Source organism: Marmota monax, unplaced genomic scaffold (assembly GCF_021218885.2).
Source record: "Marmota monax isolate L192 unplaced genomic scaffold, Marmota_monax_Labrador192_F-V1.1 WCK01_AAM20220418_F8-fsc00061, whole genome shotgun sequence".
Lineage (NCBI taxonomy): Eukaryota > Metazoa > Chordata > Mammalia > Rodentia > Sciuridae > Marmota > Marmota monax.
This window is the reverse complement of record NW_026695230.1, coordinates 12,046,012-12,070,225: the sequence shown is the minus strand read 5'-3', so window position 1 is coordinate 12,070,225 and position 24,214 is coordinate 12,046,012. Positions and strand designations below refer to the sequence as shown.

The 24,214-nt window shown below is 41.4% G+C and overlaps 1 protein-coding gene across 1 annotated transcript in view; it reads left to right on the top strand.

The window, feature by feature from the left end:
• Nucleotides 1–24,214, top strand: part of Spon1 (spondin 1) — a 275,932-nt gene that overhangs the window by 104,864 nt on the left and 146,854 nt on the right. Inside the window, exons 4-5 of the mRNA XM_046438224.2 lie at nucleotides 10,070–10,143; nucleotides 14,886–15,008. Of these exons, the coding sequence (XP_046294180.1) occupies nucleotides 10,070–10,143; nucleotides 14,886–15,008 (197 nt within the window). The remainder of the gene's footprint in view (nucleotides 1–10,069; nucleotides 10,144–14,885; nucleotides 15,009–24,214) is intronic.

The window sequence follows — 24,214 nt, the reverse complement described above, 5'->3', positions numbered from 1 at the left end:
AGTTCCGTTCAAAACAATTATAGAAAATGAGAAATGGTCCTGTTTACTACCCAGAATTGCCTACCTGTTAGAGCTTTCACAACTGGGACTTCATCCAACAATCTATTTATCTTGTTCATTTGAGTTTGTTTAAGAGTTTCTCTAACAGTTGACAACTTTACAGCCAGTGATCTAGCAGCTGCCCCTCAGGACTTGCACCGTTTCCTTGGTCTTGGCTGTGGGCATGTGAGAGCTGCCCAGGAGGAGAATGCTTCCCTGCCTGTGTCTCTGTCAGACTTCCCCTCGTCTTCTCCTTCCCTTAGGGCCATGTCTGTTTTCAGACTGGAGTGTGTACTTGGAGACCTGCCCCAGGAAAGGACAGCAGGGACCTTCTGGTTCCTGAACCTAAGGCCCTCTTCTAAGTCTAAGCAGATGACACGGTGTCCATCAGGTTGTGCTTCTAGAAGACTCCTGACCTGTTAGTGTGGGTTCAGGCAGCACCTGGCTCCTTTCTCCCTTTTGAGCTTCCCATGTCTACACTCCCACGTTACTTTATTCATACCTCTTTCCATTAGTTAGGCATGCTTTTGAGAGCAGTGTTCATTAGAAAATGACTAATCATGCTTCAACAAATAGAGGTTTATGTGTCTCATGTAATAAAAATGCCAGGGGTAAGGGACTGCTGGTATTATTTCAGCAGCTAAATGATGTCAGGAATAGTATCACTGATTTTTCTTGGCCTTTTCCTCATGGTGGCAAAATGGCTGCCTTGCTACAGACATTGTGTTTGTTTTTAAGACTGAAAAAAAGAGGGACCAGCCAGAGTAATCATAGATTTCCTCTATCTGGAAAGCCAAACTTCCTCAGAAGTTTTTCCCTCCATTTTAAAGCCTGCCTTTGTTTTACTGAGATGACATGTGACTCTCAAGTCCCCTCCCCTCACTGCATGGAAGGCTGGAACGCAGAAGTGGATCTTCATGACTGGCTTGCCCGGTACAACCTCAAACAAAATGATAGTTCCGTGAGAAAAGAAGAGGGAGGGAATAGATGTTGCTAGACTCCAGGACTTGCCATGTAGTATTCTGATTCTTCGGATTTCATGTCTTTCAACTATGGGCCTCCAACTATTTGGAATCACGCTCAATGCATCGTATTCATCTCTACCTCCAAGTCCTGATGCAGCTCTGTGGCACCTGCCTTGTGAAATGAGTTCATGAGTAAATGAAAGTCTGGTTTTAATACCTCTCACATTTAAATTAATTCTTTAAAAACACACGGGTTTTATTTTCTTTTTACATCTCTTTAATGATACAAAAATCAATTCCTTGTTAGTTTCCCATTGAATTTGGTTTGGGGATGAATTTTAAAGTGCTAGAAGAATAGTATTGACAAGTTACATGATAAAGATGAGGTCTGAAATTGAACAATAATGAGGGAAAATGGAGCTTGTTATCCCTCGGGCCATTTAAGATTCTATAGAACAAATAAACTGAGTGTTAAAACTGGTTCTCCACTAATTTTTGTTTAAATTGGAACCAGGGCTTGGTAGATATAACTTTGTTCAATGATGTGAGTCAAGAGCTCCAGAAACCAATGATCACACAAGGTTCGGAATGGGTTGTGGTCTTGCTAAGAACCCAACCAACCTTTTAAACAGATTCTGGTCATAACTCAAGCTGCATGTGGTAGACAGCACTGGGTGAACCTCATGCTCCTGAGAAAGGTTGAAATGTCTTCTCAGAGCAGATGACACGGTGTCCAAGGTCCATCTTGGGCAGAAGACCTGCCATAGGCATTTTTTTTTAATCTTTTGATTTGTAGCTCTAACTGCTGCAAAGTTCTTATCCTTGGTTACAGACCTGGCCTCTCAGATTCCAGTGCCATTTTTCTGATAAGTTCCTTCTGATTGACCTCATTTCTGTCAACACTTCCCCCAGCTCCATCTCTACCTCCACCTTATCCCAGCCAGAAATGGCCTTTCCATGGCTGAGTCACCCCTGCACTTGTAGATGATTAGAGGGCTCCAACAGGCTGTACGTCTGAGAGTCATTTGGGTCAGTTTTGTCCTAGAGAGTGGTAGGTTAGGCACATTTTCTACAGAATGGCATGATCTGGCTCTCTGCTAGGCCATCGTACAATTTTGTTACACTCTCAAGCCCAAGGGATTCTATCATCGTCAGCATCCCAGCTGTACTTATGACACTTATGTTGTAGTTAGCTTTTGTGGCCCTGTGGCCAAAACACCTGACAAGAACTACTTCAAAGAGGAAAAGTGTACTGGGGGCTCATGGTTTCAAAGGTCTCAGTCCATAGACAACTGAGTCCATTGCTCTGGGCCAAAGATAAGGCAGTGATGGGGGAAGGATGCATCCAAAGAAAGCCGCTTAGCTCATGGTGGGGTGAGGAAGCAGAGAGAGGAAGGAGCCACAGGGAAGACAACATTGCCCTAGGCCATACCTCCAACCTCCTCCAGTTATGCTCTACTTGCCTACAGTTACCAACCATTATTCAAACTAGGATGGACTCATTATGTTATAGCTCTCACTGCCATCACTTTACCTCTGAACATTCCTCCATTAACACATTTTCTTTGGGGTGGGGGGAGACACCTCACATTCAAACCATAGCATTCTGTCCCTAAAAGATCATGCGCATCTCACAATGCCAAATGCATTTAATTCATCTCTAAGAGTCCCATTGTCTTAATAGTTTCAGCATCGCCCACAGTTCAAGCTCACAAAGTCTTCTCTGAGACTCAAGGCCAACTCTTGACTGTAAGCACGTATAAAAATCATAAACAAGTTTCATATGTCCAATATTCAGTGGCACAGAGTAAACATTTCCATTTCCCAAAGGAAGGAATGGGGGTATAGAAAGAAGAGATGGGACCAAAGCAAGATGAAAACCCAGTGAGTAAACTGTTTCCAGAACTCCACCTGCAACTCTGCATACAGCATCTGGGACATAAAGATGTTAGACATGCTTTTAGAAGGGCTTGCATAGCCCCACCCCTTTGGCCGTACTGGTTGCTGCTCACATGGGTTTTCTTTTTTTCTTTTTTTTTTTACTGGTTGTTCAAAACATTACAAAGTTCTTGACATATCATATTTCATACATTAGATTCAAGTGGGTTATGAACTCCCATTTTTACCCCAAATACAGATTGCAGAATCACATCGGTTACACATCCACATTTTTACATAATGCCATATTAGTGACTGTTGTATTCTGCTTTAGCCTGGTTCTTTCCATAGCCAACAGCTTTTCTCAGCAGACAGTTACTGGTGTCTCTTAATTCCTGGGGTCTCCATTCCAGCTTTGGTTTCACCTTCACAGCCTTATGCCTTGCCCTCTCAGGGGCAGCCTGTAGGGACTCCCACCCTGCTACATTTTACCTAGCCTTCTACGTCTTCCTTTGAAATCTCAGTGGAGACCCCATAACCCCTTAACTTTAGCTTCCTGCATTCTTGATGCCAAGGCCTGCTGCCAGTTTGCACAATGCCTGGACCCCTGGAATCATAGCTGCAGGGACCACTGAGTACCTGCAGAGCTCAGCACAGGGAAACAACTTCCCAAGCCCCCTATCCCCATATAAGCAGGGTGCCCCCATGATCTCTTCCCAAAGGAAATTTTCCTTCTACATCCTTGAGCCTATAATGAGTGTAGTTTTGCAAATTCCTGAGATGCCCTTGAGGCATTTTTCCTGTGATCTCTGTGCAAAGTGCTTAACATCTCTTTAGGAGCCGTAATCTTTTAAATAAGCACACCTTCCTTGGCCCCAGTTTTACATGCATTTTTCTGGCCAATCTACAAGTTTCTTAAATCCTCTGATTCTATTCTCTGCCCCCAATTCTCACTGATTCTCACAGTAAATCTAGCTAAAAAGCTGCCTATGATACCCATGCCATTGGATGCTAGACAGTCTTGAAATTTCCTCTACCAGATTAATTAATCCATCACTTTTAAATTAAGCCTCACACAAATTCTCAGAGTATGGGCAAAATGTAGCCAAGTTCTTTGTTAGAGTACAACGTAAGAGGCCTCTAGTCCAATTCTCAATAGAGTCCTCATTTCCCTCTGAAACTTCATGAACACAGTCAGTCTGCAAAAGAGCAACTCCAAGGGCTTCTCAACCACGTGGTCAGGTTCGTCACAGCAGTAGTCTGACTTCTCAGTACCAATTTCTTTTAGTTGGCTTTAGCATCAGCTTAGAAAAAGAAAAGTTTATTTGGGGCTCATGGTTTCAAAGGTCTCAGTTCACAGACAGCTGAATCCATTGCTTTGGTCCCAAGGTGAGGCAGTACATCATAGGGGAAGGGCCAAGACAAGGAGAACTGCTGGGCTTATGGTGGGGTCAGGAAGCAGAGAGAGGAAGTGGCCACAGGGAAGACACACCCTTCTAGGGCATATCCCCAATGGCCTACTTCCTCCAGCCATACCCCACCTGTCTACAGGTACAACCCAGTCATTCAAACTGGGATGGACTGATTAGGTCACAACTCTCACAATCCAATCACTTTACCTCTGAACATTCCTGCAATAACACAGGAGCCTTGGGGGGCCACCTCATGTCTAAACCATAACAAGTTAAGTTTTGCAAATGAGAACAATCTCTATGATAATTTTGTGTGAATCTATAATTACCTCAATAAAAATCCTAAAAAATTAAAAAAAACAAACAATTATTTTTACCCCTCTGTCTTTTGTTTCACTTACTGGCACCACTATGGGTACATTGTCATGGGCTTCTAGGATACCTGTTAGCTCAGGACACAGTTCTATTTCTTGAGGTCCCACCTGAAAGTTGTAAGAAGCTGCATCATGACATGCACACAGCCTCTTGGTGAATGTGAGACCAGGGTCAGGTTAGCACTTGGCATCCTCATGAAATAAAATAACACAGATACCCTCAGTACCCTAAGATACCATCACTATGCCTTCAATATTTTATTCCTAGGTCCTTCCACATTACTGTTATTTTGAGTAGATGGGAATAAACATTGCTGGTTATAAACTGAACCACCTCTATGGAAAAACATCCCTGAAATCATAGAGAAATTTTATAAAGTATTCCAAGAAATGTTCAGTAATAGAGAATTTACTGGAATTGGGAAGAAGGTTGGCAAAAAGTAGTCTGGAGACCACAAAACCAGGGTTCATTTATTATCTGTGTCTGAAGCAGCTGGCCAAGGTAGCACCCTCATTCCTTCCTCCCTAAGTGAAGGAGACAGACCTGACATCAGTCATGATAGCCACCTTTTATTAAGCACTTATTATGTGCCAGGAACTTCATCAAGGGCTGGTGATTTCACAACCAAAACTATAACAGCTACCATATACCGAATTGCTACTAAGTTCAACATGCTGCAGTTGGACCTTCTGCAAATCATCTTTGCATGGTGATAAACCAGCCACTGAGGAGCCAGGCATATTTTTTAAGTTATTTCATGGTCTGATCTCTCCCAAGTACTTCAGTGTCTGAGATCTCCCCTCTCCACCCTTTTTAACACTAGACAGGAAACCCACAACTTAGCAAATTTTAACTCTACCACAATAGGCAAATTCCCCAAGGAAAAACAACATTAGTCAGAAAAGCGCCCATCAAGCAATTTAAAGATTTAGGATGATACTTTTGGAAATATCCACTTTATTTTTAAAAGAAAACTTTTGAGATGATTAGTGAGTTACTTAGAACCTCAATATTCTGAAGTTTGAGAAGCTCACATACTGAGAACTTTAATTTAGATTTCCTTCCATGTTCTCTCATGATAAGAGAGCATTCAGCACATAAATGCTATGCAAAAGGACTGCCAAACTGCAACACGGAATGGGAGAAGATTTGTCATTTTGAAATGCTAAGGGAATTCTTACTAACAGCTTTCTTGCCTTATAAAACTATTATTTTCCTGAACTGTAGTATGATTTATAAGTCTCAGCTGAGTTTTATACGTTTAATGGGAATAAACTCAAAGGAAAATGCATTTTCTCAGAATGCAAAATTCTCTCAGGAGGTGACCAAACAAAGAATAAAGAGAAGCATCTTCTACCATGAAGTGTTCCAAAGTCTTGTTCTCCGCTAGCATGTCTGAAGGTGAATGGCAAACCTCCCCGACATTCTAGGCTCAACTGGACCCTGTATTTCACTCTACACACCTTCCCTGGTGACATCAGCCACTCCAAATCCTTCAACTCTCACCTTGGCCCTGAGGAAGAAAGTTCAGAGGATCCATTACAGATGCTAGTGGAGGCCCCTCAGCCCTCCCCTGAGTTACAGGTCCCTACACCTAATTACCCACTAAATGACTACCATCATGTCCTACTGCCACAAATGCTCTCCTTCTTCACAAGCCCTCTTCCTCCTCCTTGAATCCCAGTATTAGAATGACACCGTCACCCTTAGAATCTAGCACAGGAGACAGAATACTAAGTAGTTATTGTTAATAAGTGTTGTGCTCAGAGAAGCCCAGAGGGTCTGGCTGTCATTGGAAGGACACCTGTCACAGGGTCAACCTCAAGGAAGAAAGATCTTCCTTGGGTATGCATTAGGTAACTGAAGTGTGTGTCTATATGTGTGTGTATGTGTATATATGTGTGTGTGTGTGTGTGTGTGTGTGTGTCTGGTAGGTAAAGGCCTGGGAGGAAAGTATGGTAGCGTGGAGCTGGGTGTGGCGAGTGCCTGGAATGAGCACTCCAAAGGCATTGCACAGAGATCACAGGAGAGACAGAAGACTGGTTTCCCCATTTGATCCACACAGGGTTTGAAACCCAAAAGGCATGATAAAAGGGGCTGGCCAAGCTCAGCCTTTGCATAGAATGTTCAGGAGATCACGATTCAGGTTCTGAGGAGACCCACCACAGTCCTGGCCCTCCACAATGTGCTCCACGAGAGGCTTAAATCAATCCAAAGAAACTCAGTGTGGGGTGACATTGACTATAAAGCCTCAGAGTAATTGTCCTTTGTATATATGTTATCAACTCCTTCCAACCCATGTGAGAATAAGACAGATCACAGATTTTGCAGGTAGACAGGGGAAACTTCCAAACCTGGACAAGTTACTGAACCTCCCTGTACCTCCCTCATACTCACCTGGAAGACAAGGGTGGAATAGCCACAGAATTTTATCTAAATCCCACTGAAAACCAGAGCATTTTGGTAATATTGCCCAACCTTACCTAACTGATATGAAGCCATTTATGGGGTTTATTTACCCTCAGTATGAATCATCTAAGATTTTGCTGCTAAATATTGCTGTTTGCTTACGGAGGGGGCATCAATGGGATGTGTGCCATCTTAATTTTCTAACATCTAAAGAATTTTGAATTCAGAAGCATATCCAGCCCAAGCATTTCGGATGAAAAATTTGAGGAGATACATATATATATGGGTGTGTGTGTGGGGGTGGGGGGTGTTTCCATAGTATAAACTGCACATAACAGGGGCTCAAAAATGACAGTGATTATTAAAAAGAGAGATTGTCTACCTTAGATTTTATAAAACCTTGAGGGGTGAGGCAGTTGAGACATTTTAGAGGAAATACAAGTTTTCTATCTCTGGTCCCCCCAAATCTTTACAATCTTATTTTGCAAAAGGTGGTGGCAATTGCTTTTCCTGATCATGCCTTTAAATTATAGATACTGCCATCGTCCTCCCATTCACAACAGGAGGAAGAAAGTTCAGAGGATCCATTACAGATGCTAGTGGAGGCTGGCAAGGGAGATTCTGGGAGAGAGAGCAGCTGTACAAGGGCCCGGTAGAGCAGAAGAGAGGGTCAGACAAGAAAGTGAGCCTCAAAATCCTGGGACCCAGCAAGCTCGGCACAAAGTGGTGACAAATGAAGACAGAGGTTGTTTGGGGGAATTGTAAAGAGCCTCGAATGACAGATGTTTGCATGTTATCCTCTAGATCAGTGGTTTCCAAAACTTTCAAGCGAGAAAACGTAAGTGAAACAGAATTCGATTTGCATGGGATCTCTGAATGCTTGCAGCCACGCTCCAACTCATTTTTATTTGGTGGCCCAAGTGCCCTTTCAAAAGAGCAAATCTGATCATCTCGGTCCTCAGGGTATGCTCTAGAAAGCTATCTCATTAAACGTGGAGTAAAATGCCATCTCCCTGCAGGCTCTGGCTGACACAGCCCTGCTCACCTCCACAGCTCATTTCACATCACCTCCTTGACTTACCACTCGTGTGTTTTCCCGTGAGCCCACGCCCCTTCCCACCTCAAGGATTTCCAAAGGATGCCCTCTGCCTTTCTTCTCCCTCCTACTTACCTGAGTAACTCCTACTCTTCCAAATCTGAGCCTGGCTGTCCTTTCTGGGGGGATCCTTTCCCAGCTTGGCCAGACCCCTGTGCTAAGCTCTGCTGCACTTGTGAATGTCTCCAGTGTGGCACGTCATCACGGGTGGGTTAAATCACTAGCTGTAGGTTTGGTTCTTTGATGCTTTCCCCTAGTGTGCTGTAAATTTTGAGAATGGGAAGTGCAGTCCTATCTGTCTTGTTTCAGACAGTGTCCCTGATACCTCCCCCAGTGCCAGCCACTAAGCAGCAATGACATGTTGAAAAAGAAAAAGAGAGAAAGGGTGGGGGGGATAAATAAATAAATAAATACAGCAGGAAGACAAATGGAGAGGAAACTACTGTGGTTGAAATAAGGATGGCGCCTTTGGTTGAAGCAAGAGTGTGGGGCCTGGGGTACTTCCCACCAAGCCTGCTCCTTGTCCTCCAGGGGTCCTCCCGGGCACAGGGTAGGGATACTCTGAAAGGCTGGTAGATGACCAGTGCTCTAACAAAAGGCTTTGTTATTTGGCTTGGTGGTGGTGTTGGTGGGGGGTGAATATTATTCTCTTGGTCTGAGGAAACTTTCCCACTTAATGGTCCATAGAATGGATAATCATCAAAGTAGCTTTGTGTAGACAGGAAGCATATTTCATTCATTTATTTCAACATCTCATCTCTCTTGGGTGGAGAAAGACCGTAAAAGACATCTGTAGGCTGGTTTGAATTGTGTTCTTTTGTGTAAGCCTGGATGTCAAGGAGACATTTCTTTGGAAAGTCATCTTGGCCTTGGCCTTGGCCCAGACCATCAGGGAAATCGCTTCGGTCCTCCACAGATTTCAACGCACACAGCCCCTCCCTCGGCATGGGGTCATGTGACCCAAGGCAGATCCTGTGAGTCCAGCACTCAGTCAGTGTGGTCAGCTGTAATGGAGTTGAGGGACGCCTTTATCTGTTAAATAGGGTGAATCGAAGTGAAAATTACCTTTTGATTGAGGACCATTGCTGAAGAGAATCGATAGAAATGGCCCGAGATTTATTGGCACCGTCTCAACTTTAAGTGTTGTAGACTTTCAAATTACTGGAACACTGGGTTTCAGGATTCAACCTCTTCAAGGCCAGCTGAAAATAAACAACAGAGTGAGTTAAAGAAGTAGAGTGTCTGCAATTTCAGATTAAAGAGAAAATATGTGCTGACCAAAAGTAAGTCGTCTTTCAACCTCAAAATATGCTTTCCAAATTCTAAGATCCTGTGTTTGACATGTTTAAGAGGGAGAGAGATCACAGCTGAAGTTGTCTTTGTTCAGAATGTAGGAGACAGTTTTGTCTAGACTTTCAGGAAAGATATAGAATGACATTTTCAGAACAAATCAAAATATATTTTTAAGTTCCTTTTTTTTCCCCTTCAGGAAGAGATTTGACATGCTTCTATAATTTGAATTCGGTTGATCTATAAATGGCCTCAGTGGTTTAATATGAAGAGTAGAGTAAAACGAACCATTGAGAAAGGTATTGAAAATGCTGTTAGTTCCCTTTCTTGCCTTATAATAATATTACTGACAACAACTCAATAACTAATATTGAGTGGCTTCTAGGCATGTGCTAAGCTCTTGACATACCTTCTCTGATGGTTCTCACAGCAACACTTAGAGATAGTTATTTGAAATTGTGCCAATTTCTGTATAAAGAAACGGAAGCACAGAGACCTGGAATGACTAGCCCAGAGCCACAGAGCCCTGGTGGCCCAACAAGGACCATGTCTGACTGATCCCTGGCAACCATCCTCACCATCGTGCTATGTCCTCTTTCCCACAGGGCCAGCATCGTACAGAAACGCATCATTTATTTTCAAGATGAAGGTTCTCTCACCAAGAAACTTTGTGAACAAGGTAAGTTTTTGCAGGTGGGGAGGGGCAGATGAATAGAAGGGGCTCTTTCAGTTCAGGCATCCTGCGGCAGGAGTTAAGGCGATCGGGCTCTCTGAGTCCCCGTGGGTTCTACTTTCTCACGAAGCTCCGATTTTTAATCTGGCTGTGTGCTGTGGATAATTGGATCCGCCTTAAGCTCTAATTACTCAGCTTGATTCCCTGGGTAGGAGATAATGTACCTCGTATTGGTGTCATCGTCTTATTTTTGTGAAACAGTGATTATTCTGGAGAGGTTCCTTGGAATAACTCACAGGACTTAATTAAGGAATGCGCAATTGTGTACCTTTAAAAAGTCTATAACGGTTCTCTGGGGAAAAAAAATCACCCCAAGGAACTCGTTTGGACAATATGGGGGATTTTCCTCAGGAAAGGCCAGCAGGGTACAGGGATGCCATGGAGCCACTGGTCTTGTGATTACATCACATTCAAGATTCTGGGACTTAGATTTGCAAGCTCATCAACCCCCTCTCCTTTGAGACATTCTGACAAAGCTCATGGAGTCTAAGAAGACTGGGAAGGTTAAAACAGGGGCCTGGATTCAAATCAGGCCTGAGTTTGAATCTGTCTCTGTCCTTCCTAGCAATAAGACAACCTAAGTAAAGTGGTGCCTTGCCTCCTTGGCACATAGTAAATGCTGTCTATATAAGTGTTAGCTTTAGTTAGCAGATTCCAAAAGTTTGTTCATTAATCTACTGTAAAAAAGAAAAAATAAGACCTTAAACATCTGAATGTGTTTAGAAGTCATTAGATAACTAAATAAAAATAGAAGATGTTCTATAATTATACAGCTTAACTATCTCATTTCTATTCATTTCTGCAGAACTTTTATTTGCATTTGGAGCAATTGGTCTTTGGAGAATAAATAATCTTTTCCAACTCTAGCAAATCATAAGCTACTAAGAAAGGTTGATAAAGGTCTTCTGGGGAAATAATAATAATAGCTAATATTTTCTGAGTGCTTGTTATATGCCAGGCACTATTCTGAGAATATCATAGGCATTAATCACGTAATCTGCACGGCAACCCTATGTGGTAAAGATGATGATATTATTCCTATTGAAAAGTTAAAGAGCCTGAGAAACAGTCTAAATGACTCTCCTCACCTCATAAAGACAGAGGTAGAGGAAAGGTTTGACACAAGTGTCCTAAACTACCACCCTCCCATCAAAGCAAATACGTCCTATTTCAGTAGCTTGAATCCCCTTGGACAGGTCAATGCATTGTCTCCCTACAGATGAGCTGCAGTACAACCAAGTTCTATGTGGAGGATTGTGGAGTCAGAGGGTGCCCTGCCCTACCTGCCATTTCAGGGTCAGACCTTGCCATTAGGGCTCCTTGCTAGTTTCCAGGGGACACCACCATACATGGCTTTGAGGACTTTCCCTTCTTATACTTAACTAACCAAAGGGTCACTCGGCCTTTCTCCAAGCAGAGAGCTTTCTCACCTCTTAAGGCTTGTGGTTCCTGAGTGAATCCTATTACTGATTCCCTGGCCATGAAGGGAAGTCCAACTGAGGGGTGGAGTTGTGGAGGTTCTGTATCACACATTCATAGGCCACCTCTTGGTCTTCCCCCATAAGTGGCTGATCGCTCCTTTGCATGTAGTTCTGTTAGTCTGTCAGAGGACAGCTTTATTCCCAGGATTCCAGGGTTCTGAGGAGACACTTCGCTGACATCCCATCTCCATGTAACTGAAAGGAATCATTAACTAAAGGGACTTTCCAAAGGCTCGATTCAGATGTTGTGTAAAACCTTTGTCTAAGGTGTAAATGGGCTTACGTTCTATAGATACAAAGCCAATAAAATGGCATAGCAAATATTTAGTTGTTTCCCCTAGATAGAGAGCTTATCAAAATGACTAATCATGCATCTCTATACAGGGCCACTAGCCAGTGGCAACATAGTAGACCAAAGGAAAAAAAAAGGTAGGGGCAAAGGTCCTGGGCCACAGACTCATCAGATATAGTTGTAGATGATCCCCAGAGTCAGCAGCCCCAGGAATAAATCAGCCAACAAAGAAATCAGTCAACACACCTTAAGAAAGTGTATAAAATGCAAGCACAGAGCAAAGGGATTTTTAAAATATGTATTATCACTTAATTATCACCAGATTTTTCATTAAAGTCTTGTATATTCTTTGCTTCCTTGTTGAGTCAAATCAAATCTATCAAGAAAGGGGATCGTGAAACTTGGAGTCATTCATTGTTTTCCCCCCAATTGAAGCCATTAATCCATAGGGAAAGAATTAAGTGCCATACAGATAAAAAGTAATAGAGATTGTTGCTTTTAAAAAAGCAGCATAAACATTAAGTTACTTACAATTAAGAAGAGAGGAACATAAAATATTCAAAAAGGTGACCTGTAATAAACATGCACACAGACACCATGTCATAAACAAGGAGAGAGACCAAGGGGAGGAAGGATAAAGAGAAACTCAGAAGACAGCGGCACATGAGCAGAGATGGGGGAAAAGAAGAAAAAGGAAAGAAGAACAAAGAATGCAGAGAAGGCAAGGGATTAAGAGTAGAGGTGGGGAGGAAGGGAAATTCAGCCTTGCTCCTGCCTGAAGTTACCTGCACCTGGCAGCCCTGCTGTGGTCCTGCAGGGAACAGACTGGGGCTCCTCCTCACCACCCTTTGAAAGCCTGGTTCATTATCAGTAGGTTTTTCCTCAGTAGGAAAGACTCGTTTTCAAACCTCAAAATTTAATTTTTAGATGAAGGCTTAATTTCCTTTGGAATTCCAAAAGGTTCATTATAAATGCATTTCTTTAAATCCTTGGAAATCTCTTTAACTTTAGCACCTAAATCTGAAAGCCCTTTTGATAAGGTAACGCTACCAACTGGCCTTATTGGAGGTCCACCAGAGATGACTGCTGCCTTGTTTAACCATAGATGGTTGCTACAATCAAAACCCCAGCATGTAGCTCTTAGTTCTGAATTCATTTCTCAAAGCTAGTTTTGGTTTTTTACACTATAGTTGATCATAGTGGGAATGAAAAAGTCTTTGAAGACAGAGTCTTCAGGAGTTACTGGTTTATGCTGCCTTTCCTGAACTATATTCTATGGGGTTTGTCCCTGAAAGATCAAAGTGGTTCACCCAGGAATTAGATCCAGGCTCCATGCACATATGGTGGGGGGTGGGGAGGTGCGTGTACTTGCTCCTAGGTGCTGAGAATGCTCTGGCCTTTCCTAAGTGTACAAAAAGTAGTCAATTATTTCCACTTTGAGTTTTTGCAGTCCTCATTTTGGGGGTTGTTTGGAAATCCTGAAGCTATAGAGGGAGGTAATTTTTTAAATGCACTGTTCCTCATTTGGAAAAAGCTAAACAGAAACAACCCCCAATTTTTTTAATCTCATTGTTTATGTAGACAAATCCAGATGACTTTCCTGGAATGACAGAATACAGAGACTAAGGGAATGGGGTCTGGACCCCCAAAGACCTGGGCCTGCACTACTCGCTAGCTCTGGGTGATCTTGAGTACATTTCCTAATCCATCTCAGTTTACCAGGTGGTAAAATGGGGATAACCAAAGTACTTACCTCTTAAGATTATGAGGATAAATGAGACAATGTATGGAGAGGGATCAGCATATACAGGGAATCAATGCACGGCAGTTATTATTACCACATCCCATACTTTTTTCTCCATCCTAGAACCTAGAATTCACATCAACCATCACTTATTTTGCATGTTCAAACCCAGTGAACCCAGTGAATTCCCAAAGGAAGATCTGCAAAATGCTCTTTCTGACATTGAAAATTATTTTATGCTCTTTGTTGCTGTTCTTTGTGTAATATTAAAGAATAAATGTCCAACTTGCAAAAAAAAAAAAAAAGACTTATGTGAATACTGCTAGGGAAACTAAAGAAAAAGCTATTGCAGCAAGCTGCATCTGTAGTCATTGTTTTCATCTTGTAGGAAGCAGAACAGACTAAAAGCAACAAGGCAAAGTTAGGAATGTGGGTTTGACAATCGGAAATACTGAATTTATTCATGTAATCTCTCCTTCCCTACTTATCAGCTATTCACAGCTAAAAAATGGGGGTGGAGAGAGAAGCTGAAGTTTTTCCTGGCTGCTTCTATACTCAGAAGTAAACCTGAACCTATGAACATATTTCCAACCCCCACCCCTCCCAGTACAGTCTCTGAAAGCATGATAAGAAGTGAGGTGACTACATGGCAATTAAAAAAAAAAAAAAAAAAAACTTTTTTTTCAGCTGTTCTTTCTGTCTCTCTACTTGTTCTTACTGCTGTCCTTCAAAGCCTCTCCCTCAGGTCTAGACATTTTGGCCCTGGATAATATTTCTTGGAGAAAACACACATGTGTATCCCTCTGAAAATTTGGTAGGAAAATCCCATTAGAAGAGGGATGGAAGGATATCTGAGTACATTTTATCCCTAGTTTTCCAAGACCCCGCCTTTGTCTCAAAGATTCTGCCCTATTGGTCCCAGAGAGATCCTCAAAATTATTGAAACACAAGCTCTGATGTTTTTTTTTTTTTCAAAATCTAGTTTTCGTTCTCAGAGGTCTACAAAAATCCTTTGAAGCCCAAGTACTGACCTGGTTCCTGAGTCTTACAAATCGATGAAAACTGTACTTCATCTTCTTTTTTTAGAAGTTAAAGATAAGACAAATCAAGATGGCACTGCCATATAGAAATACCTTTTTGGCTTCCTAACTCGGGGATTTTTCTGTTTCAGATTCCACATTTGATGGGGTGACTGACAAGCCAATCTTAGACTGCTGTGCCTGTGGAACTGCCAAGTACAGACTCACATTCTATGGAAATTGGTCTGAGAAGACACATCCAAAGGATTACCCTCGTAAGTAGAGAGCTACTTTGTGGGTTGAGGGAGTACAGGTTGTCAGAGTTCTGAATGTGGGACAGACAAGCTGAAATGTGTCAATTCTGCTCACCGTTATCAATTGATTCATGAAACGTGCATTTCAAGTAAGTAAATTCATTAAGACAGGCAGATGGAGTAGTGATATGCTGTTTGCTTCTTTGCATAGCATTGTTCTGTTTTTAATCTGTGATTTAAAAACTCTTTCTAATAGTCATGCTACTTCTCTTCAGGACAGGCATTTGGTAATCTCAGTCTTCAATTATAATCCATAATTACAAACAGGCCTTTGTGCCGAAAACAGCTGGTAAAGTGACTTGCTCTTGACTCCACAAATCAACATCAGCAACATCCTCAAGCAGGTGACGGCTGGCAATCTGTCAGCCTCTTCCCTACTGGTTCCAGATGCCACCTTTCAATTTCTTCATGACATCATGCTCTAGATAGCCAATATCAATCCATGAGAGAAATCAGGAGACCCCAAAATTGCTAGTTAGGAGTAGATCCTTAATCAGGACCTTCCCTATCCCTGTTTCTGAGACAGTTGTCTCAAAAAAAAAAAAATGCCCAACATGATGCCCAGTACTGCAAGATAAATAAGTAAATAAATTTTAAAACCATAACATGTGCCAGGCACTCTGTTAAACTCTGGAGATATAAGAGTGAATCAAAAAAGATTCCGTGTAGGTTCTCATTCCACTCAAAGAATAGTCCGGATGTTAATCAAACCATCACACAGAAGGAAGTAAAACGTTTTAACTATGAGTAGTGAACCTACCATGTACCAAGCATTTTCACATATGTAATGTCATTTAATTCTCAAAATAACTTGGTTTTGTGGTTAAGCTCACTGGGGACCAGAGAGATGTCATGATTTGCCCAGAGTCAAATGTAAGTGGTGGGTCCGAGTCTCAAACAAGGGTTTGCCAGGCTCTTTGTCTTGCCTTCAGTTTGGGTTGTCTTTAGGCCTGAGCTTACCCGTTCTCTCTGGCTGTGGGGGGCAGAAGGTCCATGTGTGGCACTGAGCAGGTTTTTTTCTGCTCTTTGTCTGTTTTGTTCCTGCGCATTTCACTTTGGAGTTACCACAGCTGGGAAGGCCCAGTGGGAATGGCAGAAAGAGATTAAAAAGAGGAATTTGAGCCAAGCCCCAGAGGAAAAGGGAGAAAAGGGGCACATGGTTGGAACTTCAGAAGACCCAAGCCAGACCAGAACCTTCCTGGTCCCCAAACAGCCCACCCAGGGGGGACTCCAACATTTCTTGGCAGATCAAGAGCCCTATTGTTTAATTTTACCCACGTACATTCGAGGCTTGGGATCCTAGAAGCCTAGTTCAATCTTCTGACTCTGGGATTCAGCCTGATGTGCCTCAGCTGGTGTGGGAGACCTGTGTGAACAAACTTGGACTCTCTGCCTGGAGGAGAAAACCACTTGGAACAAGTATGTTGGAAAAAATTTCCTACAGGCCTCTATCCACTAACCAGAGGAAATAAAATGTTAGGGGGCCATTACTCATCCTTTGTGATTCTAAGATTTTTTTTTTTTGCCCTTTTCTATTCTGCCACCATCATTTCCCAGAATTGGTGGGGGGATGGGGTACAAAACCATTGTTTCTGGATCTTTGGGGCAAATGAAATACAAATCTGCAGAGAATTTCAGTGGAGTTGCTGGAAGTTTCTTAATAAATATAGCAGACACAAGTTCTAGTTTCCCCAGATTGTTCCACTATCAGATATTATGTTATACTGTCAGATCGTATCCTAATTTTTGGTTGGACAATTTCATCACTATGTACAGAATAGCATTTATCATATCATACTGCAGTTATTTCTTCAGGAGCCTTTCTTCCCCACCTGACTGAGAAGTCTTCCAGGACAAAAGCCAGCCAGGATGAGGACCAGGACCAGGCACCAACTTCTGAGCTCAGAGTGGCTTTACTATGTCCTGGGAAGCAAGTGTCTAGCCTTCACCTAGTCAAGATGGCCAGCACTGAACAGGGACTGTAGGCTGGACTGTCCTTTCCTTGGAGGGAAAGGCGTGAACTTGAACATTCAGAGAACTGGAGACACTTGGAAGAGAACAGGGAAGGTCACCTCAGGACCTTGAAATCTCTGTTCCCCAAAATGATTTCTATCAGTCTTAGGTAGCAGGTAAATTTCCTTTTGTTGCTGCAGATCCTGTCTTGATAACCAGTCCTGTCACCAAACACAGAGAAGCTTCCCCACACCAGTGTCAACTGAAAGACACCAAATCCCCCTCTTCCTTTGTTAATCAGTCATCCAAAACACCACTTTTTCTTCAGGGATCTTACAACAGTGATTCTCCAGCATTTTATTCCCAGAACCCCTTTTATCTGCTTAAAAATTACTGAGAACTTCAACATATTTTTGTTTATGTGTGTTCACCATATCAAAAATTGAAACGAATTTTAAAATATTGATTAATTAGTTTTAAAAAGTAATATATAGTAAATTATTAATAAACTCATTAGAAATTGACGTAAGTAAAACATTTTATAAAAATTACTATGCTGTCCATAACAAAAGAAAGTTAGTAAAAAAGCATTGTTTCACATTTCTGCCAGTTTTTTAAATGACTGGCTTAATAGAAGACTCACAGATTCTCATTCACCTTTGTTTCTGCTTTCAGTCTATTGTGGTATGTTTTTGGTTGAAGTACAGGGAGAAAATTCCACCTCACACAGATACATAACTGGAAATGGGAAGAGTATTTTAATAGCCTTTCCAAACAAATATAAATCATCTTTAATACCATGCCACATACTACAACCAACTCTACAAATGATTATTTTTGAAGGCCAATTATACTGTGGAATATGAAACTATGTCAATGGATTTGTACTGGGTTACACTAAAATGCATTGCTTACCTTCCACCTTGAATGGAATTTGATAACATCATAGATTGTTCATTTGGAAATTATTGGTTTATTGAATTATACAGATCATCCAAATGCCGAGACCGTTCATTAAACAATATGAAAACCCTCATCTGAAGAGTGTTTAGGTGTTGCAAGGCTATCAAATTCATAGAATGCATTCAGGTTGTCCAAGATTCTGATTTTTTATTGAAATCTTAAATTTTATCATTGGCAAAAAGTACCCATCAGCTGTTTTCCTTGAAGTGACAGGCACACTTCATTTTTGAGAAAATTTCTGCCTCATTCCCAAGTCTGAATAACCATGACTTGTCTGTCATTTGTTCTTTCATGTAAAAATTATGTTTTATTACAGAAAAAGGCAACTATTCCAGCTTGCACCTCAAAGAACACATAAGTGCTTTCATTTGGGACAATAAGAGTACTTCATATACAGCAGAAGTGCTTTTGCATATTTCCCAGTTAGTCACACAGAATAATAAAAAGATGTGCACTAAAAGGTAGAGATTTAATAAAATTAATCATTTTTATTGTTTCATCAGGGACATTCTTGTGTGAAACTAACTTTTCTGTTGTCTACTGTGAGTCAGTGGCAGTGAAGAAACATTGAGTGCTGACAGTTCAGGGCCACTACCTTGACCTGTGCTCAGTGCCAGCAGTAATGTTAGCACACTGCAAAAAGCAAATTATGTCTTAATATTACTATGAAAATATTTTTCACCTTTCAGACCCCCAAAAGCGTTTTGGGGTCCTCAGGGCTATGTGAATCACACTTTAAGAACCTCTGTGATAGGATAAGATAGCAACTTAAGGTGCTCTTACTTTCTGAGAAACTTGAGATTCATCATGGAGGGTTGAGCAACAGGGAGGGTTGAGCACCACCTGTATTTTCAACCATTTGGTACAGTGGCCCACATCTGCAGGTGATTCTTCTCAATCATGGTACAAAACATTCGTTCCAAATGCTATTTCTGGGGTTCCCTCCATTGGAGTACAGAGCACTCTGCAGTTCCCACCCTGGAGAGTAGATGCGGTGAAAGGGAGGTGGGAGAATGGCCTAAATGGCCACTGGCCTTCCTTTTAATGACCTAAATCTCTGCTGGCCATCCGGAAATAGTGAGATCCTCTTAATATATTCCCAATCAAGAAGATCTAGAAATCCTTTTTAAGCTTGGATCATATAAGTTTACCTCCTAATTTTGTAATGGGAAAAACAAACAAACAAAAAATGTGAAACACAAAGAAATCATGCTCAGATCACATAGCCAGCAAGGGTCCCCACCAAAATCAGAGCTAAGATCCTGATTTCCTTTTGTCTTCCTCTGGGGTCTGTCATGAGGCAATCTGTCCTCTACAGTAAAATTAAATGTCTTAAACACAAAGCATCTTTTAATAAGGGTTGGCTATACAGACACGAAACTCAACTGGTACCAAATTCTGTACCACACTGAACTGCTGGGCCCACTGTAGAAAGACCTACTCTGCAGAAATCCTAACTAGATGTCAGAAAGAGAAGGAGTAGATTTGCTGAGCCTGATGGAATTCCTGATTCCTGAAGCACTAGGAAAACTGCAAGCTCCTGCAGCATCTGCTCTAGGTACTGTCAGTCTAGTTCCCAGGCACAGGAACTATAGGAGCAGTTGCTTCCCAGGAACAAGGTGACCAGGCACATCAGGATGTCCCAAGGTCTGGAGATATGCCCAGTCTTTGCCACAGAATTGGGAGCTTCCTACCAACTGCTGACTCTCATTGGTCTCCAGCTTGCATACAACTCCTGGGTTTTTTTGACAAATGCTTCCATCTCGTAGAAACTCTGTCGTCTTCCTAGACAATGGAAGGCATATGACCCCCAGCCATTCAATACTGTTTTAAAAGTACATATTGATGAAAAGAATATTTATCCAGAATCCCATTATTGTGTTACTTAAAATATTGATATGGCCACTGGGAAATATACTCTACATAATCAAAGTTAATTTTACAATGAAATTCAACCATCTTCTCTGTTGGGTCACTTGCCTTTAATATTTATTGCATCCAATCACTTGAAAAACCATCGCTTTAACACTTGGCAACTATTTTTATTCCTTTACATATCCATCCACTGACCGAGTACCTACTTCACATTCAAACATACTGAGTCCTACTTTTTGCACTTGATTTTCCTTTCATAATCATAATTTATTACGGCAGTTTACTCCAAACCATTTATCCATCTCTTCTTTTATTGACCTTTTAGGTTGATGTCAGATCTTTTGCTAGCTTAGAGAGTACTGCAGTAAAAACTTTGTAAAGTCTCCTCCACCCTTCCCCTTTTCTTGAAATTATTTCCTTGAAATAATTTCCCAAGAGTAAGACTGCTGGCTCAAAGGATGTGGGATTTTTTTTTTTTTTTTGACTTGAGATTGCTTGCCGGATTCGTCTCTGAAACATTTGTATTGATTCACCATGTTAACCATAATGAACAAAATATCTATTTCTCAGCATTCAATTTAAGCTTTTCTTGTTTGGATTCGGCCAATTTGATGGTCATAAAAAATTAATCTCATTATTTTAAATTGGTCTTGGTTGAAATTATTAACACACTTGAATCTTTTTTTTTTTTAATGTTTATTGTCCTTTGTCTTTAAATCACTAGGGAGGTGACATGAATCAAAGTCTAATTTTGCTCATTATCTCTCCAGGGCCTTGCTCATTGTCTGGCACATTGAAGTTCTCAATAAATTGTGTTGCATGAATGCAAGAAGCAGTTTGAAAATGAGTTAAGGAAAGAAAGAATGGAAGGAGATGAGCAATGAAAAGCTACTGAAGAGGTTAGGCCAGGGGAGAGAGAGGGGACCATATGTGGCCATCACATGGAGAGCAGATTGGATGGGGTCAGTGGTGTGTGAGAAGGTGGGTTAGGAGGACATTGCCATGAGTCAGCAGTGATGGCCGGGCTTGGACCGTGGTGGTGGAGCTGGTGATGGGGGAGATAGTAAGTGGGCCTATCTGTCAGCAGCAGATTTTGTCATGGATTGGATGCGGAGGAGTAAGGGAGAGAGAGAAGCATCAAAGCTGATAAGCCACGTGTCTGGCTTAGAAATGGAGGTGCCTTTTCTTTTTAAAATATTCCTCAGTATTATTGTCTTTCTATTTTTACAAATGATTTTTGAAATCATGTCATCAAGCTTGTAAAGGATCCTGTCAGAATGTTAAGTGGAGTTGCATTAAATCCAAAAATTGCCTTGGGAATAATTGTTAGCTTAATAATATTTAGCTTGCTTAGTTTCTTCTCATTTATGAATAAAACCAACCATTTGTGGGCTTCCTTAGTACAGAGCCTAGAACAGTGATAACATGTGACTGACTATAGGCTTCCTTTCCCAATCTAACTTCACTATCCCCAAGCCACCTCCTTCTGTCCCTCCCTGTGGAGGCTGAAGGTGGGCAGTCCTCTTCCAGAGCCACAACTTCTGTCCAGCTACCCTCTCTTCCAGCTGCAGCTCTCCTTCCTGATTCCTGTAGGGAAACATTTCAAGTTTAGCGGTGCTGTTTTAGTCAGCTTTTTCATTTTGCTGTGACTAAAGGACCCAACCAGCACAATTTTAGGGAAGGAAAAGTTTATTTGGGTGCTCAAGGTTTCAGAGGTCTCAATCCAGAGATAGCAGGCTTCATTCCTTGGAGCTCAAGGTGAGGCTGAACATCATGGCAGAAGAGTGTGGCAAACTCGCATGATGATAAGAAAGGAGAGAGAGAGGGAGAGAGAGAGAGAGATAGAGAGATATCTCCCCAAGGGCCAGATATAAATATATATCCCTAGCTGAGGATATAGCTCAGTTGGTAGAGTGCTTGCCTTGCATGCACAAGGCCCTGGGTTCAATCCCCAGCACCACAAAAAAACAAATATATATCCCAATGACTGACCTCATCCAGCCACACCCCACTGGCCTTCAGTTACCACTCGGTTAATCCCATTAGGTGATCAATTCACTGATTTAGTTAAGGCTCTCGTAACCCCATCATTTCTCCTCCAAACCCTCTTGCATTATCTCACAGGTGAACTTTTGGGGGACACCTCACATCCAAACCATAACAGGTGCTCACCACCCCTGAGAGCTCCACCTTCCTTTACTGCTTTCCTTTAACCCTGCTGTGCCCTTGTAAATTGTCCCTACACCAATCTATCCTCTCTTACCCCATTTGATGATGCCATCTGTTTCCTGTGGGACAGCAATGCCCCACATTTTCAGGAATTGATTCTTAGACTCTGTATGTGCGAAATGAACATACAGTATGGGCACTGACTGCTCCAGGGTTCCTCTAGGGTTATGCTTGCCTGCTGTACTGCCACCTTCTCTGACCCACTCACCTTACTCTCCCAGATGGCTCCAATGCTGCTTCCCCACATTGCTTTTCCAGGACGTGGAGACATCCACATGGGCTGTCTTTTCTCTGGATCTGTGGCTAAACTCAGATGCCAACTCAGTTCCCATTCCCACGTCTTCTAAATCCCCTCTCCCTTTACCAACCTGGGTTCTCGTCTCACCCAGAACATTCACAGGAGCCTTGCTCTGGACAGGACACCTCAGTACTTGCTTGTTAGGCAGGTGTTTTCTAGACTTTTACCTAAAAGGAGACTCTTTAAGAATGGGGAATGCATTTGCATGGATCATGTTTCCCTACTTTAAAAATATATGCAATTTCTGTAAAAACTAAAACTTGAATAAATTATAATTTTTCATAAATGATTCTCTTTCTCCCATGAAAGCTGTACAGTTTCTTTCCTATACATCCCTCATGAAGTTAATGCCTTGGACTACTTTGTGTTTGTTATTATTATGAATGAGGTTTCCAGTTTTCATTATGTTTTCTGACAGGTTATAATTAGTATAGAAGAATGTTATTGATCATTATTAACTTTTATTGTACCTGTATGCTTTTTCCTTAATGCCTCTACCCAAGATTTCTCAGATTACATAAGTAATCAATCACAATTTGCCTGTAATGGGTTTGTCTTTTTATTTTTTTCTGATTACTGTTCTGTTATTTGTACGGTCTCCCTCTTATTCATTGACAAGAACTCCTTTACAATTTTAAATCATAATGGTAAAAATGGACAGACTTGCTTCACTTCTGTTTGTATTTACAATGCCTTTAATATCTCTTAATTACAGTGTTGACTGTTGGCTTCAATGTTAAATATAGATGCCTTCTTTGCATTTTTTTAATGGATTTCGGAGTTTTCAAATGCCACTTATTGATATGAACATATAATTGTTACTATTTAGTCTCTTGTGAGTATTATAATTACTAGTTTTCCATTTGCTAGACTACTCTGTGATGAATCTGACTTAATTATGGTGTTTTATTCCCTTTAGTATACATGCATAATCAGCATCTTCCAATATTACGTGCTTGTGACAAGACATTATATTAATTTTTGCATACATTTTCTCCATATTTTTCTTTAGCCCCATGAGATGAATACCATGTTCTCTGTTTACAGAAGAAGAAACTGAGTCCCGGTAAGGTTAGCAATGAGCAAATCTGTAAGGGAAGCAAGCTTTGAATCAGGTCTATCTGACCCAGTCTTTCTTACGGGGTCTCTCCTTTGAAGTGGTCACGGGTCACAGGTCTCTCCTTTGAAGTGGTCACAGGCCTGTCTTGTCTCTAAATTCTTCACATCTACATGTAAGAATGAAATAGGTGTATATTTTCTGAGTTTTTTCCTCCATGCTGGGGATTGAACACAAAGGTGTTCTATCGCTGAGCTACACCCCCAGCCCTTTTATTTTTTATCTCAAGACAGGGTCTCTCTAAGTTTCAAACTTGAAATCCTCCTGCCTCAACCTCCTAAATAGGTTGGATTACAGGCACGTGCCCCCATAGCCAACTTAATTTTTTAATTTTTCTTTCTACTCTTATTTGACTTTAGTCTCAAGACCATGGAATAAATTGGTTAGTTGTTCCCTACCCACTTGTATTCATTACAGATTCCCTGAAGGCGTTGTCCACACTCAGCCCTCCTGTCCTCACCAGCAGCCCTCTTCCAGTTTTTTCATTAACTTTTGGTACCTACAGGCTTTTTTGTGTTTGTTTTAGAATTTCTTTCCTTAAAAAAATCATCTTTTTAATTCAGGTTTTCATAGTCTTTAGTATATGACCATAGAGATAGTGAAATCATTCTCCTTTCTTTTCTGACTAAATTTACAAGGGTTAACTCTGTCAACTAAGTTTCAGTAGTTGGTTAAATAATGCTCTTGGTATCCCTTTCCTAATATATATATCTATCTGCTTTTCTATATCCC